This window comes from Salvelinus fontinalis, chromosome 10 (genome assembly GCF_029448725.1).
Source record: "Salvelinus fontinalis isolate EN_2023a chromosome 10, ASM2944872v1, whole genome shotgun sequence".
NCBI classification, from domain to species: Eukaryota; Metazoa; Chordata; class Actinopteri; order Salmoniformes; family Salmonidae; genus Salvelinus; species Salvelinus fontinalis.
The window spans coordinates 34,370,168-34,389,773 of NC_074674.1; the positions used below are offsets into that span (position 1 = coordinate 34,370,168).

The 19,606-nt window shown below is 43.6% G+C and overlaps 1 protein-coding gene across 6 annotated transcripts; it reads right to left on the reverse strand.

The window, feature by feature from the left end:
* Positions 1 to 5,969: 5,969 nt before the first annotated feature.
* LOC129864067 (bromodomain-containing protein 3-like) lies at positions 5,970 to 16,746 on the reverse strand. Of its 6 annotated transcripts, none has more exons than XM_055936640.1 (12): positions 16,644 to 16,746; positions 14,688 to 15,046; positions 14,429 to 14,566; positions 14,106 to 14,229; positions 13,784 to 13,947; positions 13,335 to 13,706; positions 13,078 to 13,206; positions 12,378 to 12,566; positions 11,843 to 11,911; positions 10,520 to 10,743; positions 10,130 to 10,407; positions 5,970 to 8,427 (listed from the first exon to the last, which is right to left on the reverse strand). In XM_055936640.1, exons 2-12 carry the CDS (start codon positions 14,883 to 14,885, stop codon positions 8,318 to 8,320), a joined length of 1,995 nt encoding a protein of 664 aa, XP_055792615.1. In that variant the 5' UTR covers positions 14,886 to 15,046; positions 16,644 to 16,746; the 3' UTR covers positions 5,970 to 8,317. The 6 variants fall into 6 exon arrangements, with proteins under 6 accessions (XP_055792615.1, XP_055792616.1, XP_055792617.1 ...); XM_055936641.1 differs by having other exon boundaries at positions 13,335 to 13,703; positions 16,610 to 16,729; XM_055936642.1 differs by having other exon boundaries at positions 12,393 to 12,566; positions 16,610 to 16,729.
* Between the last annotated feature and the right edge of the window lie 2,860 nt (positions 16,747 to 19,606).

The following is a 19,606-nucleotide window of genomic DNA, read 5'->3' on the forward strand; positions in this document are numbered from 1 at the left end:
CAGAAAATATAAAAAACTATTGGCCTATATCGAATCTTCCATTCCTCTCAAAAATTTTAGAAAAAGCTGTTGCGCAGCAACTCACTGCCTTCCTGAAGACAAACAATGTATACGAAATGCTTCAGTCTGGTTTTAGACCCCATCATAGCACTGAGACTGCACTTGTGAAGGTGGTAAATGACCTTTTAATGGCGTCAGACCGAGGCTCTGCATCTATCCTCGTGCTACTAGACCTTAGTGCTGCCTTTGATACCATCGATCACCACATTCTTTTGGAGAGACTGGAAACCCAAATTGGTCTACACGGACAAGTTCTGGCCTGGTTTAGATCTTATCTGTCGGAAAGATATCAGTTTGCCTCTGTGAATGGTTTGTCCTCTGACAAATCAACTGTACATTTCGGTGTTCCTCAAGGTTCCGTTTTAGGGATGTCATTCGAAAACATAATGTTAACTTTCACTGCTATGCGGATGACACACAGCTGTACATTTCAATGAAACATGGTGAAGCCCCAAAATTGCCCCTCGCTAGAAGCCTGTGTTTCAGACATAAGGAAGTGGATGGCTGAAAACTTTCTACTTTTAAACTCGGACAAAACAGAGATGCTTGTTCTAGGTCCCAAGAACAAAGAGATCTTCTGTTGAATCTGACAATTAATCTTTATGGTTGTAAAGTCGTCTCAAATAAAACTGTGAAGGACCTCGGCGTTACTCTGGACCCTGATCTCTCTTTTGACGAACATATCAAGACTGTTTCAAGGACAGCTTTTTTCCATCTACGTAACATTGCAAAAATCTGAAATTTTCTGTCCAAAAATGATGCAGAAAAATTAATCCATGCTTTTGTTACTTCTAGGTTAGACTATTGCAATGCTCTACTTTCCGGCTACCCGGATAAAGCACTAAATAAACTTCAGTTAGTGCTAAATACGGCTGCTAGAATCCTGACTAGAACCAAGAAATTTGATCATATTACTCCAGTGCTAGCTTCCCTACACTGGCTTCCTGTTAAGGCAAGGGCTGATTTCAAAGTTTTACTGTTAACCTATAAAGCGTTACATCGGCTTGCTCCTACGTATCTTTCCGAGTTGGTCCTGCCGTACATACCTACACGTACGCTATGATCACAAGACGCAGGCCTCCTAATTGTCCCTAGAATTTCTAAGCAAACAGCTGGAGGCAGGGCTTTCTTCTATAGATCTCCATTTTTATGGAATGGTCTACCTATCCATGTGAGAGACGCAGACTCGGTCTCAACCTTTAAGTCTTTACTGAGATTCATCTCTTCAGTAGGTCATATGATTGAGTGTAGTCTGGCCCAGGAGTGTGAAGGTGAACGGAAAGGCTCTGGAGCAACGAATCGCCCTTGCTGTCTCTGCCTGGCCGGTTCCCCTCTCTCCACTGGGATTCTCTGCCTCTAACCCTATTACAGGGGCTGAGTCACTGGCTTACTGGTGCTCTTCCATGCCATCCCTAGGAGGGGTGCGTCACTTGAGTGGGTTGAATTACTGACGTGATCTTCCTGTCTGGGTTGGCGCCCCTCCGTGGTTTGTGCTGTAGTGGAGATCTTTGTGGGCTATACTCATCCTTGTCTCAGGATTGTAAGTTGGTGGTTGAAGATATCCCTCTAGTGGTGCGGGGGCTGTGCTTTGGCAAAGTGGGTGGGGTTATATCCTTCCTGTTTGGCCCTGTCCGGGGGTATCATCGGATGGGGCCACAGTGTCTCCTGACCCCTCCTGTCTCAGCCTCCAGTATTTATGCTGCAGTAGTTTATGTGTCGGGGGGCTAGGGTCAGTTGGCTATATCTGGAGTACTTCTCCTGTCTTATCCGGTGTCCTGTGTGAATTTAAGTATGCTCTCTCTAATTCTCTCCTTCTCTCTTTCCTTCTCTCTCGGAGGACCTGAGCCCTAGGACCATGCGTCAGGACTACCGGGCATGATGACTCCTTGCTGTCCCCAGTCCACCTGGCCTTGCTGCTGTTCCAGTTTCAACTGTTCTGCCTGCGGTTATGGAACCCTGACCTGTCCACCGGACGTGCTACCTGTCCCAGACCTGCTGTTTTCAACTCTCTAGAGACCGCAGGAGCGTTAGAGATACTCTTAATGATCAGCTATGAAAAGCCAACTGACATTTACTCCTGATTATTATTTGACCATGCTGGTCATTTATGAACATTTGAACATCTTGGCCATGTTCTGTTATTATCTCCACCTGGCACAGCCAGAAGAGGACTGGCCACCCCTCATAGCCTGGTTCCTCTCTAGGTTTCTTCCTAGGTTTTGGCCTTTCTAGGGAGTTTTTCCTAGCCACCGTGCTTCTACACCTGCATTGCTTGCTGTTTGGGGTTTTAGGCTGGGTTTCTGTACAGCACTTCGAGATATTAGCTGATGTACGAAGGGCTATATAAAATAAACTTGATTTGATATGGATGAGCGATGGCCGAGCGGCATAGGCAAGGTGCAGTAGATGATATAAAATACAGTATATACATGTGATATGAGTAAAGTAAGTTATGTAAACATTATTAAAGTGGCATTATTTAAAGTGGCATTACTAAAACTACTTGCTACTTTTTAGCTACTTTGTAAATGCTTAGCATGTGAGCTAAACCTCCCCCTAATCTTAAACCTTAACCTAACTTCTAACCTTAACCCTAACCTTAAACCCTAACCTAGCTAATGTTAGCCACCTAGCTAGCGTTAGCCACTAGTAACCAAGCTAAATTGAAATTACATTTACATTTACATTTAAGTCATTTAGCAGACGCTCTTATCCAGAGCGACTTACAAATTGGTGCATTCACCTTATGACATCCAGTGGAACAGCCACTTTACAATAGTGCATCTAAATCTTTTAAGGGGGGGGGGGGGGGCAGAAGGATTGCTTTATCCTATCCTAGGTATTCCATGAAGAGGTGGGGTTTCAGGTGTCTCCGGAAGGTGGTGATTGACTCCGCTGTCCTGGCGTCGTGAGGGAGTTTGTTCCACCATTGGGGTGCCAGAGCAGCGAACAGTTTTGACTGGGCTGAGCGGGAACTGTACTTCCTCAGTGGTAGGGAGGCGAGCAGGCCAGAGGTGGATGAACGCAGTGCCCTTGTTTGGGTGTAGGGCCTGATCAGAGCCTGAAGGTACTGAGGTGCCGTTCCCCTCACAGCTCCGTAGGCAAGCACCATGGTCTTGTAGCGGATGCGAGCTTCAACTGGAAGCCAGTGGAGAGAGCGGAGGAGCGGGGTGACGTGAGAGAACTTGGGAAGGTTGAACACCAGACGGGCTGCAGCGTTCTGGATGAGTTGTAGGGGTTTAATGGCACAGGCAGGGAGCCCAGCCAACAGCGAGTTGCAGTAATCCAGACGGGAGATGACAAGTGCCTGGATTAGGACCTGCGCCGCTTCCTGTGTGAGGCAGGGTCGTACTCTGCGGATGTTGTAGAGCATGAACCTACAGGAACGGGCCACCGCCTTGATGTTAGTTGAGAACGACAGGGTGTTGTCCAGGATCACGCCAAGGTTCTTAGGGCTCTGGGAGGAGGACACAATGGAGTTGTCAACCGTGATGGCGAGATCATTACATTTACATCATTACATTTACATCATGGAACGGGCAGTCCTTCCCCGGGAGGAAGAGCAGCTCCGTCTTGCCGAGGTTCAGCTTGAGGTGGTGATCCGTCATCCACACTGATATGTCTGCCAGACATGCAGAGATGCGATTCGCCACCTGGTCATCAGAAGGGGGAAAGGAGAAGATTAATTGTGTGTCGTCTGCATAGCAATGATAGGAGAGGCCATGTGAGGTTATGACAGAGCCAAGTGACTTGGTGTATAGCGAATGCATAACATATCATATGTTTACCAATTCATAACATATTGTATGAATTGCAATTTGTAACATATTGTATGAATTGCAATTCGTAACATATACGAATTGTAATTCATAACATATAATATGAAATTGATGATCGACATCCACAAATGAATACCAATCATACGATCATATTTATTTGAGTGTGCCGTTTTTAAGTTTACTATGTTACGTTTAGCACTGAATCCAGGTTGGTTTTGAAGTCACACTCCCCGCCATGCCATTAAAAGGGTTTGAGAGACAGCGTGAATACTCTTCGCGGTAGAGGGCTGCGATGTTGAATGTGGTTTCGGGTGGTTCTGGTAATGCACGCTCACGTGTGGGAATGATTTTTATATGAAGGAAACCTTCTGCTAAAGTATCAATTATTACTCCAAGTTGGTTGCATTGCCATGACAAAAGTGAGAGCCATGCAATAAAAAAAGAAAAGAAAATTACAATGCCATTGATGTGTATGGCGCTAATTGAGCAGGGGCTCTATCTTGTTTCACTGGTCACAACAACAACAAAAATATGATCACTATGATCTTCTATCTTGAATCGTTGGATGACATGCAAGCTCCAAAATAATTCCTGCGATGTAGAAGGGACAAGATAACACCGTTTAGATGGAGTCCAGCTTACATTTGTATTACTGTTATACAAAACGGCATTCAGCTCTCCTTCGTGTCTTGGAATGCTGCAGGGGCCTTATTACATTGCCACATTACAAGGATGATTTATGGAACAATGTATGGATCCAAAATAACCTCAAGAATGCAGGTGTATCATTATGTGAGTGAAACTTGAACAGTAATCCAATAACACTGAATTGAAACTGATACAGTACCACAAATATATACATACAAATAAATCAACAAATTAGAAATATGATATACAGGTAGAAATAAACATTTGTGTATACATTTTATCCACATATGCCACAGCTTTGGAGCTACCGCATCCTGGTCCCAGCATGCCCCGTCAACTGTCGTTGCAATTTTGTGGGGTAAAAAAAAATACAGTATCACAATTCAATTTACTCAAGCTATAGGGTTAGCCTATCATATTATTTGAAATGGATGTAGGCTACATCTGTTGTGTTTTGTCATGGACTGTGGCCAGCTACAGAGTGAGGGATGGCCATAAGAAGCATACACGACAACCTGTAGTTGTCAGTGAAGTTGTGGCATTGATCCATCATGAGGCAAAGGGGTAGCATGTTGCATATGCCACAGTGAGGAGGAGGGGGTCACACGGGACAAGTCTCCCCCTCCAGCACAAACCAAGTAGTGTAGGAGCTGGGGTGGACAGTGACTGATGTATAGCTCTACACTGATCCTTAGAAGCTCCCATTGGAGACCTACTCTATTCTTGCACTAAAAGAGGAATGCATTGGGGGATTACACCATTTCATTTATTCATGCTACCATGGAAAGTGTTTGCTGGTATCGAACCAACAAGTTACATGCGAGGTTGCTTACATACTTAAATGGGTGATTCTTAACTCACCTGAAAATACATCATGTATTCAAGAGGAAATGTCCCCCCCCCCCAATAATCTTTGGGTTGAGATTCACCTAAAACAGCACATTTGAGGTATGTCACTCACTGCCATCTGAATCCATCAAGCACACAGCTCAAACCAAATCTGCAACCCAATTTATACATGGCCACCATCTACTGGCCCATCACTGAAATTCAGATAACCCTTCATTGCTACCCTTTGATTTTTTTCTGATAATGTTAAAAGGGCACACCCAGTCCATATGCACTGAAAGCATCCACCATTATTGCTTTAGAGTATATTATCAAAATGTCTACAATGGGTTTACTAATCCCAGTCGCTTCTTTGGGAGCATACAACATCGACCACTCCTCTCCCTTTGGTATCTGCCTGAAGCTCCCTCCTCCAGGTGTTCCTTGGGCGTCCTCTTTTCCTTCTCCCTTGGATTCCAGGACAGAGCTTGACTGGCGATGTCAGAAAGCGGCTTTCAGGGGTGTTGATTATCCAGCCACATCTTCCTCTGGATCTTTTCATCCACCAGAAAAACACAGGTCTACCTCAGGCATAGTGAAAATAAGTACAAACAGCAGTCCAACAGATCAATGACATGCAGAAAATGAGACAAATTCAGTAGGGTCTTGTAATTTATTTACATACACACACAAAAAAAGGAACCTGATTCCAGGTTAGCGGTTACATGAAATGTTAGCTTCTACCTCCAGTCCCCAAATCCCACCCTCTCAGGCCCATATTGCATTAAACAAGACTAAAACTACTTACACAGAACTTTGACTGAAATAAACAGCTAAAAAAAGGTATAAGAAAGCTACAATAAACTTGCATGCACATCAAGGATAAAAAGTAAACATTTGCTTTTTAAAATATAAAAGGAACAATTATTATATTTTGACCTGGGCCTAGAAATAAACTAAAAGTTGAATATATATCTATACATTTATATTTTCAGTCTTTTGCTTCTAAAAGACATAATTCTTAGAAAAACCTGATAGGGCCTGTACTGGAGAACATTGGTATAGGCAGAGAAATGCATTCAACATAATTTGGGGAGTTTTGCAGTTAAGTGCAACCTGGTATGAAGGACATTACCACAAAATCAAAGAAATATTTCCACCATAGCTTAAAATAACAATGCATATGACTAAATCTTAAAATGTATCAACTTATTAACAGTAAATTAAATCCAAAATGGCTTCAATGTTATTTTCAACCAATTCCAGAAAAAAACTGACCAGAAATTGTACATTAGGCAAATCGTTCAGACAGACTTCATGAAATAATAAAATGCATTCTTACAGGGTTGGAATATGAAGGATATTCTCAAATTAATACTTAACTCTTTGTTCACTGAGATAAAAATAAAAGATGAGTTGACTGAAAAAAAAAAAAAAAATTAACTGAAGAAGAATAATGAGAGGCTGTGGCATCTAGCCACAATAAAACAAATGACCTGGTGTTAACGACTTACATTCAAATCAATACCCCGCAGTTCACAATATTGTCCTGCTTTCGTTGTTTATGTCATTACTTTGGACAGAGAAAAAGATCAGGGCACTGCTCTGTTTGGAATAGACCCAACAGACAGCAGGTGCGCTTTGCAATAGAGTCAAAAGTGAGACTTGCTCCTACGCCAGTGTACTGAAAATGTACACAGGTTAGTTATGTACAGTTTTAGCCGTCCCATCATATATAAAGCAGTGTACACAATGTCACTGACCTGGTGGAACACAATCGTTCAGGGCATCATACATACAGTACATTCATCAGTGAGAATCGTAGATCAAGCAAGAGGCAGGCCAGGAAATACATGTACAGGAGAGGCCACCATACCTAGTGGTTGTCATGTTATAACGAATCAAACTTTTGAGTGAATTATTGTATTGTCATTTCTTCTGACCAAAAGCATCTGTAAATATCTAAATTCTATAAGTTAAAATGTTCTTTCATAACAACTCAGACCAGCTACTAAAATACATTTTTAGCTAAAACTTGACATATTGCCAGGTTCAAAAATAAGAGACCATGTCAGTTATGATACAGTAAAAGAATAACAGCAATACCATTCAATTTGGCTGTATATGCTGCTGAAGATGACCAACATGATTGCTCAGAATAATCTGAAATGTGTCACTCGGAGGCAAATGAGGTTCAGTACTTGGGGGAGGCAGGTAGCCCAGTGGTTAGAGCGCTGGGCCAGTAACCGAAAGGTTGCTGGATCGAAACCTCGAGCTAACAATGTAAAAATCTGTTGTTCTGCCCCCCCGAACAAGGCACTGTTCCCCGGTAGGCCGTCATTGTAAATAAGAATGTTCTTGTCTAGTTAAATAAAACGTTCAATTTAAAAGAATAATTACAAAACATTTTTGTAGAAAGTCAAATGATTGGAAGAGTGACAACTCAAAATTCACATAAGGGCCTATTCCAAGAGAGCTCTTTTTGTTACAAGGGTGAAAAAAACTAAGCTGGATGAGAAGTTTTGAAAATTTCTTGAAAGTAATTGAATAGGACAGTTACAGTACCAGCTGGGCAAATGGTTGCTTATGTAGCAGTGATGGGACAAGTAGGACATGGGGTTCTGCGGCATTTTGGTAACTATGCAACTCCTTCACTTTGTTGATGGTATTAGGAGAAATGAAAAGACATCTGGCATTCATCCAAGAGTGTATTACAAAATCCTCGTTTTATGTTTGGTCGGTTTTTAACACATCCCCTTGAAAAGGTAGAGGAAACAAAAACAACCCTGTCAAGTAATCTATAATTTCCCATGTTTTTTCCTTTTTCTTTCCACAAAGGTATTTACAAAAAAAACTTGACATGTTCTGACATAGCATTACATTTTGTTGTTTTTTCCTCAAAGTGTTATAGGGGGAAACAACTGACTGCATAAAACATTTTACTTTAAAAAAGGGTAAAAATTTAAATGAATAGTTCCCAGCAAGTGTATGGGCTGCGCTTTTCAGTCAGAGTCACTGCTGTCAGAACTGGACCCACTGGAGCTGCTGCTGCCAGAATCTGAAGAACTACTGCTGCCGCTGAGACGGGATGCACCGGTACCAGCACCCTTCTCTGGAAGGAGAGAGAGGATCACGCATGAGACATGTGGCCAAACGTATTATATAATACCACCATATTTATGTCAATGATGTTCAAATGCTAAAGAAAAATTACGTTTGGTATCATAGTGCATACAAATGTCTTGCTCATGTTTAAAATGGACTTGCACTTTGATTACGATGACACCTTTCAAGTTGCTCCTTCCCAGTCACGTCTGTCCAACTCAACAGATATGACAGATTCTATAGATTTGTAACCATGAAGACAGATCAGATTAACTCTCCTGGGCCACAGGATTTTTAAAAATTCTGGCCAAAAATGAGCGGGTTAAAAATTTGCAGCAAGACAGCTTCTCTCCTGGGAGCCGGTTGATGTCCTGGCTGAGCTGGCGCTTCTCGTCGTACATGCCCCTGCCCTTACTCTATGCTACTCCGGCTGCCCTTTACTCTATGCTACTCCGGCTGTCCTTTACTCTACGCTACTCCGGCTGTGCCTTACTCTATGCTACTCCGGCTGTCCTTTACTCTATGCTACTCCGGCTGTCCTTTACTCTATGCTACTCCGACTGTCCTTTACTCTGTGCTACTCCGACTGTCCTTTACGCTATGCTACTCCGGCTGTCCTTTACTCTACGCTACTCCGGCTGCCCTTTACTCTACGCTACTCCGGCTGCCCTTTACTCTATGCTACTCCGGCTGTCCTTTACGCTATGCTACTCCGGCTGTCCCTTACTCTATGCTACCTTTTGGACGTTTTCTTTTTGTCGGTTTTGTTCTTACTGTTCAGCTGGCCCCTGACATCCTGTAGCCTGTTTTCTAACTCCTTTTCCTGTGCCAGGTCCTCCTTGTACCTGGCTCCCTTGCCCCCAGAGGCCCGCTGCAGGAGACACAGAGCCGCACGCTGTGAGCACCATGGCCTTCCTGCCCGAACCCCAGCCGCTGTGGTGATAGCTAGCTACGTCACAGCTAAGGCCTAGCGCCTTACGCCTATGGCCTAACACCTACAACCTGGAGGACTACAGACGGCAGCAGGCTCAAAGCCCAGGTGAGCATTTATACTCTTAGAATTGAACAAAACTCATCTCACTTTCTAAATATACAGCCGCACAAAATGTGATTAAGCGAGGACTATACATGAGTTTGTCCAGGAGTTATTTGTCACATGGTATGACACACTGCCTGACTCCACTACGCTGGGTCCGAGTAGGAGCCGATATTAGCAATACAGCAACAAACCCGGTTCAGGCCCTGAAACATTTTATAAAGGAGGTCCCTGAAAGCAGCAAAGAGAATCTATGTCCAGAATGCCAAGATACTGGCAACAGTACTTGTCTTCAGTTAGGCTACATGGTCAATTGTGCATCATTTTTGTTATTTTGTTGAGCTAGCACCCATAGACCAAAAACCAAAGCTCAGCTGAAAATTCCTTTTTAGGAGTTAAAAGTTGGGGACCACCTGTATATCAAAAACTAGCAGTCAACTGGGAGAAGTGCAACTAGGTAGAGGGAAGAAACAATCTAGTTATAAAAAATATATATAAAAAAGGGGAAAACTAGCATTTAGTCATTCAAGCAAAGGGGAGGAAAAGAGAATAACAGTAAAGGGAGAAGGTAGGGTTAGAAGATATTTAGAGGGAGTAGTAGTAATATCAGGATGAAGGACAAGGAAGCTATCAGTGAGGTCCAAAGCATGAGGTCTTCAACCTCAGTACTTACGTTGGGGTTTCCGTTGTTTCTTCTGTAAACAGGACTTGACGTATCGCTCGAGTTCGCGTAGGGTGGAGGGTTTGAGCGTCTCAAAGTCAATCTCGATCTCGTCTGGGTTGGAGTCTCGCAGCGAGGGCTCTCGGGACTGGATGATATGCACAACCCGGCCCAGCTTCTCTCCTGGGAGCCGGTTGATGTCCAGGCTGAGCTGGCGCTTCTCGTCGTACGTCATAGGCAGAGACTCCTCCTCGTCAGACTCGTAGCCCCGGCCCCCCTTCTTTGGTTGCCTGGTAGATCAGAGGCCAGCGCAGCAATGAGTGTCTCATGGTGTCTTTTCATGGTGTTGCTTATTATGAGACTGGGCAGAGCCCTAATACATCAGAGAAAGGGAGATCTTACCTGGAGCCAGTCACTGTGCTGTTGGCTTTCCTGGAGGGTTTCTTCTGCTGGCCCTGCTTGGCAGGCTGCCCAGACTTGGCCTTCTTCTCCTCGTCCGTCTTGGTTTTGCTATGCTTGTTGTCCTTGTCTTTCTTCTTCTTGTCTTTCTCCTTCTTTTCTTTCTTCTTCGGTTTGCTCACAGGGGCCTGAGAGAGCGCGGAAAGCTGTTCGTGGACAGCCTTTAGCTGGGGAGAGGTGAGGTGGAGGAGTTAGTGACCTGCTGTAGAGGTATGCTAGCACTTCAAGCACTGAGGGACTAGAAGAGGGTAGATATGGGGTTTAAAGAAATAACTTCAACAAATCAATACTACAGCCCAAAAATGTTGAATCCAGACATTAAAACAGAATTAAAACAATATTCAAAAATGTATCGAACTTAGAAAGAAAATCAACTAAATGTATTGAAAAAGTTCATTAATTTGCCCAAGCTAATTATAAGACATGAACTAAATGCATCAGTGACTAGTGTTACCCTGCAACTTTTTGAAACGGCACATGAAAGCTCCTGTGTGTGTGTGTGTGTGTGTGTGTGTGTGTGTGTGGAGTGCACGCGTCACATCTACACTTTGTGTAGCCGTTAGCAATGACGCTAATGATGGCCTTTCCATCTCTACCAGAAGTAAGTTCTCAATTAAATGTTAACTACAAAGTAGCCTCTGTCTACCTGGCAGAATGATATCATGATTATTTGCATTAATCCAGTGGCCATTTGTTTAGCATACTCTGCAATCACATGAGCGCTACAGAAATGTTGCTAACCAAACAGCTTCTTGCATTAAAGAGTAACTACACCTAAAATTCCTCAAAAGTGCTCACCTGATGCGGTTTAAGCTTTGTTGTGGATTTAGAACATTCAACTCTTATTTTTCTATTTAACAAAAAAAAGGTATGAATGAGAGTGAAACGTTCTAACAAGGAAGTGGAAAACAAGTTGCATACTCCTCCATTCATTGCTTTCTAAGTTCAATTGGACACAACCAACAGGCAATCAAGAGAATGGAGAAAGGAGTATGTCTAGTTGGTCAGCCAGCAAGCATACCAGGGAGAAGACAAACACACATTCACACAACCATACAAACTCATAAACACCTGCTCAAACACCACATCTGCCACCACCCAGCAAACAGCACTACGCCACCTGTTACTCGCCACCCCCACTATTAACCCTCTACCGCTTGCCCAACTAATGCAAAAATAAAAAGTGAAATATCGGCATCATGATAATAAACTGATATCAATAAGGAGGTTAGTGGGGAGGGGGCCAGGAAGTGAAGAGCAAATCACCTGAAAACGCTTGGTGCACCCGTTTTTTCCCCCCTGCCCGCTACCATTGGGGCGCTCCAGAGAGATACACTGGTAAGAGAGCCAAAGGGAAATAAGGGGACAAAGATAGAAAACTCCAAAAAAGAGATCAGATCAAAACCATTTTAAAACACCATGTTATGACAAGAGCTACTGTGTGGTACCATTATGCAAAACTTAATTGTGATATGTTTTCAAAAAGGCTTTTGTTTAAGTAGTGCATGCAAGCCATCTGTGCCAGTAGGTGCATGGAAATACACAATTTGAAGCGGTAGAGGGTTACATTTCAGTGCTATCAATGGGGAGATGACGAATCAGTGGAGAAAGCAGAGGTTTGCGTGGCTGAAGGGAGGGGGAGGGGTTTGACTGCATGTAAGGTGGCAGCCCCTCCCTCTCGGTCTCAGACAACAGTTTGGATTGGACAAGGTGGCTGTGAAGTGAGAAGGTGGGAGGAAGGCCCTCCCTGAGCCCTTCAGGTTAGAGGAGTAGTCGGACGGACCTCGGATCTGAAACCCACCTGTTCCGCACCCACCTGTTCCTGCAGCTCGGCGAGCCGGGAGGCCCGCTCCTCCTCCGAGTCGGAGCAGTCCGAGCTGGAGGAGTCACCGCTGCTCGAGTTGTCACCTTTACTGACCAAACCGCCTGCACTGGGGCTCAGCTCCACCGGTTCATCAGGCATCTTAGCAAAACGCATCTCAAACACATCCTGACAGACAAAGACACGCATGGAATGATGGGGAAAAGGAGAGGGACAGAAACATTAGAGATGAACCAACTGATTCAATTTTACATCGATTTTTCAAATGTGATCCAGAGAAAGGTTTAAAGGTCGACTTTGGGCACAAAAACGGTCCAACTCTGCCCTTATCTCAATTTTCAAACAGAAATGGAGTGTGCCTTTGGTGGTTCGTTGATCTGTCATTCTGGTCACACGCACCGCAATCGATGTGGCTCGTTTGTTCGCTAAGATAGCCACTTTAGCTAGCCAGTAATTCCACCTCTATGTGTTGACGTCATTTCACAGGATTTGTTTTTGGACAGAAGCTGTAGAGATCGGTAAGAAATTGCACTTCTGTAGCCAAATATCTTTTTCATCCATTATCTTGTTTTTAAGCATTAAATGACCTGGTATGATGGTGCATTGATCAGTTATATAGTTTAAAGCCGCTATTTTCGATTTTCCCCCCAAAGTGGACCTTTAAAATCCCCAAACCTACCTGGAGTTTTCTGGCCATGGCAACAACCTCGTGATCTGGAGGGTTATACTTGTAACAATTTGAGAACATTATTCGAACATCCGCTGCAAACATCTGTGCATCTGGGTACTCCCGGCCATCTATCTTTTTCTGCAAATCAACAGCAAGTGTTATCCAAACAGTGCATGGATGGGCAACAGCACAAGCCAATACTAAGGTAATGGTTAACTGTAAACGTGAATTCTACTACTGTGCATGCGTTGTTCTGTGGTGCGTACTTTGACAGTGCTGAGATCCATGGGGTGCTTGATGATCTCGTGGTAGTCATGTAGCTCCAGAGCCTCAGCGTCTACAGGCTTGTAGAAGGGCCAGGCATACGCAGCATGTTTCTTTGACAACATCTCCTTCAGGATACTGTCGCAGTACTTGAGCTGCTCACTCATTCTGCTCCGCTTGCCGCCATGCTGGCCCAACTCCCCTTCCACAAGGTCTTTCTTGGGAGCTTTGATCGGACGGCCTGTGCTCTCCCTTCTGGACATCACTTTACCCTGCTTGCCCTCTGAGACGGGGCTGGGAGATTCGCTTCGGCTGGCTGTGATTGCAGATGTCGTGGGGGTGGTGGTGTCTGCTTTCCTCTTTACCCCTTTCTTCTAGGTGCACAAAAACACATACTCACAGTATTCAAAAGACTAAATATACACCTGAAGGAAAAAGTACAGTGACTTACTTTGACAAGAGGTTGTGAGGGTGAGACGACGGGAATTGTGGGAGCATTGGGCGAGCGCTGCACAGCTGGGACTTTGGGGGTGATGGTAGACATTGTAGAAGAGCCAATCACAGATGTCGTTGAGCCAGGGAAGGACGATGGTGACTCACTTCCATCCAGACCACCTGTAGCAGGTGCAATTAGTGGTTAACTCACAGTACATGGGCTATCTTATTGGCAATATGTGCCCATTTTCTCTACATTTTTCAATACTATATCTAAGGATCGATCCAAAATGATAGGGTTCTATAGTATCAGGATCAGATGAACCGTGGCCTATTACCTATGCTTTTCTTGGGTTTGGGTGCAGGAGGCAGAAGCTCCACCTCCTCCTGGGGCATCATGGCAACTTTCTGCAGGAATATCTTCTCCAAGGCCTGTGCCATCAGGACAATGTCATCTGTTGGCTGGTGGGCAAAGTAAAAACAGCAAGTGAGGAACATGAGTGGGAAATGCAAAGAGGAAACTAGAGATCAATGTAAAAACATGGAGCTTTGGGATTAGCACTGGGAGAATCTGCAAACATATTAGAGACCATAATATTAAATCCAGAATAAATGGACCCATAGGAGACACAGTCTGTATTTACTCTCTTGGAGCACTCACCTTGTTATATATGTAACAGTTGGTGAACATGGTGTTGAAGTCCTGCATGCATTCACTGGCACTCCAATAGTAGTTATGCTCCAGTCTCTTTTTGATGGTTCCCATGTCCATAGGTTGCTTTATGATCTTATGGTAATCCTGATACACAGAATAACCAAAAGAATCTGTCAGCTGCAAGTCTTCTGCACAGTGAGATACCTATAAGCATAGGCTTTCTGACATTTATAACACCCATTCTCAATATCTACAGTCTACTCACCGGTAGTCCCAATTTGATGGCATCAACTGGCACGTAGAAGGGCCAGGCAAAGTTATGCTTCCACAACGTCTTGACCATTACATTCTGCATGTACTGTAGTTGGTTGGTTTTCCGACCTGGTTTGGTGGGATTGGTCACCTCCGGGGGTGGGGGGTTGACTCCCTGAGGGACCGGGGTTGCTGAGGTAACAGCAGACATGCTGGCGATGGGAAGGGGGTGGTATTCTAGGAGTCGCTGCTACCTCTGCAATGGACAGGGTGGGAGACGGACACTGCGTCCTCAGTGGATTGTGTAGTTCTGTTTGCTCTTTAGTGGCCCAAAGGAAACTGCATCTCATTGCAGGGCCTGACTTGTTTAATCTATTAAAAACACAGAACAGGGTGATGATCATGAGTCTTCAGCATAAAAGTAAAGTGTCCCTGCAGAAAATCCACGACCCATGTACAAGACCTAAAAAAATTATTGATACCTGGGATGACATGAAAGGTAGTAATTATGTTAAGAACCTATAGCCTTTTCTATATCATCACACAATTATTCCATATATTGTAATGGGGAAATGTCTCCTGACAGACAGCTGGCTGTGTCCCTGGAGAGATGTGTTGCCCTCTCCAGGCTTAAGGGACATTGTCTAGACCCCAATCTACAGCCTGCACCTCGGTCTTGGTCTGGCATTACCATTTTCCTTTGACCATAGAATTGTCTTTGGTACATTGGGTACAGAGATCGTGCAAAAGTGAACGGAGCAAAGGTACAAGTAAATATGAGCTGTAACACAAAATAATAACTCAAAACAACGTATCTAAATAACCAGCGAGAGAGATGGAGTACTAATTAATTAACCATCGCAACCACAAATGTCATTCCATACATACCCAAACAAACTGCAAAACTGAGAGACAACAGCACAGCTGATTTAGATACAAGTCTCACGCTGAGTAGTTGGATTGCTGTATAACGTTGTGATAATACCATTGTACTAAGGATACTTCAAGAAAGAAAACTCCACAAATATATTGTGCATCTCGTTCAGCAACCTAGTTTTAATGTCACCAACAACATATATTTGTTTGTCCATGGAAAATGTATCTGGCCAGTTAGCTTTGTACTACCTCCCGCGTAAACAATCAAACTACACCAACGGTAGATGGCTAGCAAAAAAAATGTGTTTGTTTTTTACAATATCTTAACGGTACGGCATCTTATGGCAAAATATTGCAATTAGGTAACTAAACTAGCTAACTTGCTTAACAAAACCCAAATAACTTTGCAAACTATGCTTGTCATCATGCACGGAGGAAATGCAAGGGGTGCTTTGAACACTTTTGGAACAATTCGCGCGGACTCTCATTTCCATTCCGTGGTTGCAAGTGCAAACCAGTGTACTGTAGCTATCAGCTAACTCATAAAAATGAACGTATATTGACTAGTGTATAAACCATGACTGGCTAGTAAAACATGTATACACCAAAACCAAATAGTTCTTATAATGGGCTCCGTTGCAACACATTCTCCAAAAAGATGGCGGGCAGATGATATTACCCTTTAGCTTTCCCTAGTTAGCTAGCTAGCAGCCGACTTAATTTCACCCGACTTTTCAAATAGTTTCAGCGATAGCCTGTATTACTACCACAACTGCGTATGTACCCACAATAAACTCTGGTTCCCTACTCTTATTTTAAACGTTTCACGATAACATTGCCACAATAATTCATTTAAGACAAGAATTGACGTTCTGTATTGTTGCAATGCACAGAATGGAGCTTTGTTGAAAAACATTGGCATGCTAGCTTAGTTGATATGCTAGCAAGCGTTTCAGCACCAGATTTCTCATAACATTGAAATAGCTCAATTATGAAAGGTGCATTTTTTTCACTAAAGAAACTCCAGTATGGGGAAATATAAATATTTGAATGCATTACTTCCTTGATGACTCCGAGGGGTTTTGCCTTGTACCTGGTAGTCCGAGTGGATCCTGTATTATTTGAGTGAGGCCGAGCAAGTACAGGAGCAGCATGAAGATGAGGTATACCAAGCCCCGTGCGCATGCGCAATGGCGCGCGGTTTGTGACCAATTTACTGGATCTGAAGACTAAGCCCCCATTGCATGCATTATACACCTTATACAACATGTATATCAAGTTTCAATCAATCAAGTTTATTTTATATAGCCCTTCGTACATCAGCTAATATCTCGAAGTGCTGTACAGAAACCCAGCCTAAAACCCCAAACAGCTAGTAATGCAGGTGTAGAAGCACGGTGGCTAGGAAAAACTCCCTAGAAAGGCCAGAACCTAGGAAGAAACCTAGAGAGGAACCAGGCTATGAGGGGTGGCCAGTCCTCTTCTGGCTGTGCCGGGTGGAGATTATAACAGAACTATGCCAAGATGTTCAAAAATGTTCATAAGTGACAAGCATGGTCAAATAATAATCATGAATAATTTTCAGTTGGCTTTTCATAGCCGATCATTAAGAGTTGAAAAACAACAGGTCTGGGACAGGTGGCGGTTCCATAACCGCAGGCAGAACAGCTGAAACCGGAACAGCAGCAAGGCCAGGCGGACTGGGGACAGCAAGGAGCCACCACGCCCGGCAGTCCCGACGTATGGTCCCAGGGCTCAGGTCCTCCGAGAGAAAGAAAGAGAGAAGGAGAAAATTAGAGAGAGCCAAGATTTTCAAAATGTTCATAAATGACAAGCATGGTCAAATAATAATCAGGAATAAATCTCAGTTGGCTTTTCATAGCCGATCATTAAGAGTTGAAAACAGCAGGTCTGGGACAGGTAGGGGTTCCGTAACCGCAGGCAGAACAGTTGAAACTGGAATAGCAGCAAGGCCAGGCGGACTGGGGACAGCAAGGAGTCATCATGCCCGGTAGTCCTGACGTATGGTCCTAGGGCTCAGGTTCTCAGAGAGAGAGAAAGAAAGAGAGAACGAGAGAATTAGAGAGAGCATACTTAAATGCACACAGGACACTGGATAAGACAGGAGAAGTACTCCAGGTATAACCAACTGACCCTAGCCCCCCGACACAAACTACTGCAGCATAAATACTGGAGGCTGAGACAGGAGCAGTCAGGAGACACTGTGGCCCCATCCGAAGATACCCCCGGACAGGGCCAAATAGGAAGGATATAACCCCACCCACTTTGCCAAAGCACAGCCCCCGCACCACTAGAGGGATATCTTCAACCACCACCATGTATAATGCATATAATACTACTATAAAATATTTTGGAATATACTGACAACTGATACCTTTCTGATTACCCCCCTTTGAAATCTGCATTAATAGAGGGCATGGGCTGTATGCAACACAAACATTAAAACTTTATCTTTAGCTTGCAATGGATGACATTAATGGATGATTTTAATATTAATTATGGATACTTCACAAATCTGTTTAACTTTATATTGACCTGTAAACATTCAAGGAAAACAGAGGGATGAGTACCTGGGTTGAGTGCCCTATGTCTGCTGTGTTTTATAGAGAACCACAACCTCCTCTCAGGGCTGGGCGTCTCAGGCTCTACACTGCTACCTGGCAGTTTCAGTCTTACCAGGAGACTTGGGTGAAGGTCAATGTCCACAATGTCCACTACGTATCAGTAGGTCCTCTGTTGTTCTCTTTGTAGGTCCACAGCATGGTTCCCCCTGGAATAGGAATCTTTAAGGACACCCAAGCCTAATAACCCCCTGATATGTCTGTCTGTCTCATTCCTGTCTCTGCTCTACCCATAGGTCTCTGCCTGTGTCCACCTGACTGTCTCAACTGTGCCCTTTTCCTAGCTGCCCTCCACTGAATTTCATAATTTATTTATATTACCATTATTTAACTAGGCAAGTCAGTCAAGAACTAGTACTTATTTACATCGATGGCCGACACCGGCCAAACCCAGATGATGCTGGGCCAATTGTGCGCTGCCCTATGGGACTCCCAATCACAGCCGGTTGTGATACAGCCTGGATTTGAACCAGGGTGTCTAGCACTGAGATGCAGTGTCTTAGACCACTGCACTGCTCTGGAGCCCTAAAATCTGGATCTGCACATAGTGATAAGAACTATGTGGTTAAGTTTTTAATAAATAGTCATACTCAACTTCATTTTGATGTGTCTTGATCTTGGTTCATCTCAGTCCAAAAGTTGCCAAACATAACTCCAATCTCGCTCCAATCAGAACCCTCAAAGCGTCCCTCCCCGCTTGCATTGTGTCAAAGATGATGGATATACTGACAAGACTACATGTCTCTCCGCCATAACAATGGGACTCGTTGTCCACAAAGCGTCACGGCGGGTTGTCTAGCTCCCGCCTATCCTTTCTTTGGATTGGTCGAGACATTATTATCATTATTGTAAAATTCTTGAATATTCGATGAGAGTTGTTGACATCAACCGGCTCTATTCAGTGGAGAAATATGCTATGCTACTAGCCTCATGTCCTGAATATATCGTATTCGATACTCAAGACTCTGATATTGCTAACTATAGCTTATTTATTGCCTTACCTCCGGTATCCTACCTCATTTGCACACACTGTATATAGACTTTTTTTCTACTGTATTATTGTCTGTATGTTTGTTAATTCCATGTGTAACTCTGTGTTGTTGTTTGTGCTGCACTGCTTTGCTTTATCTTGGCCAGGTCGCAGTTGTAAATGACAACTTGTTCTTAACTAGCCTATCTGGTTAAATAAAGGTGAAATAAAAAAAGATATATGAAGTGTTTTTTCTTATAGTTGACGGGATTTCACGTCTTACTCATATCAGTACACTCATAACAACTTAAGCATTACGAAACTTCTATTCGATCAAATAAACCTCACGTAGAAAATAAGTCATACATGTATTGTTGACCAAATGTGACACTCACTGACCTGCAAACAAAAACTCCTTGCTTGGTGGGCGAAACAACGAAAAAA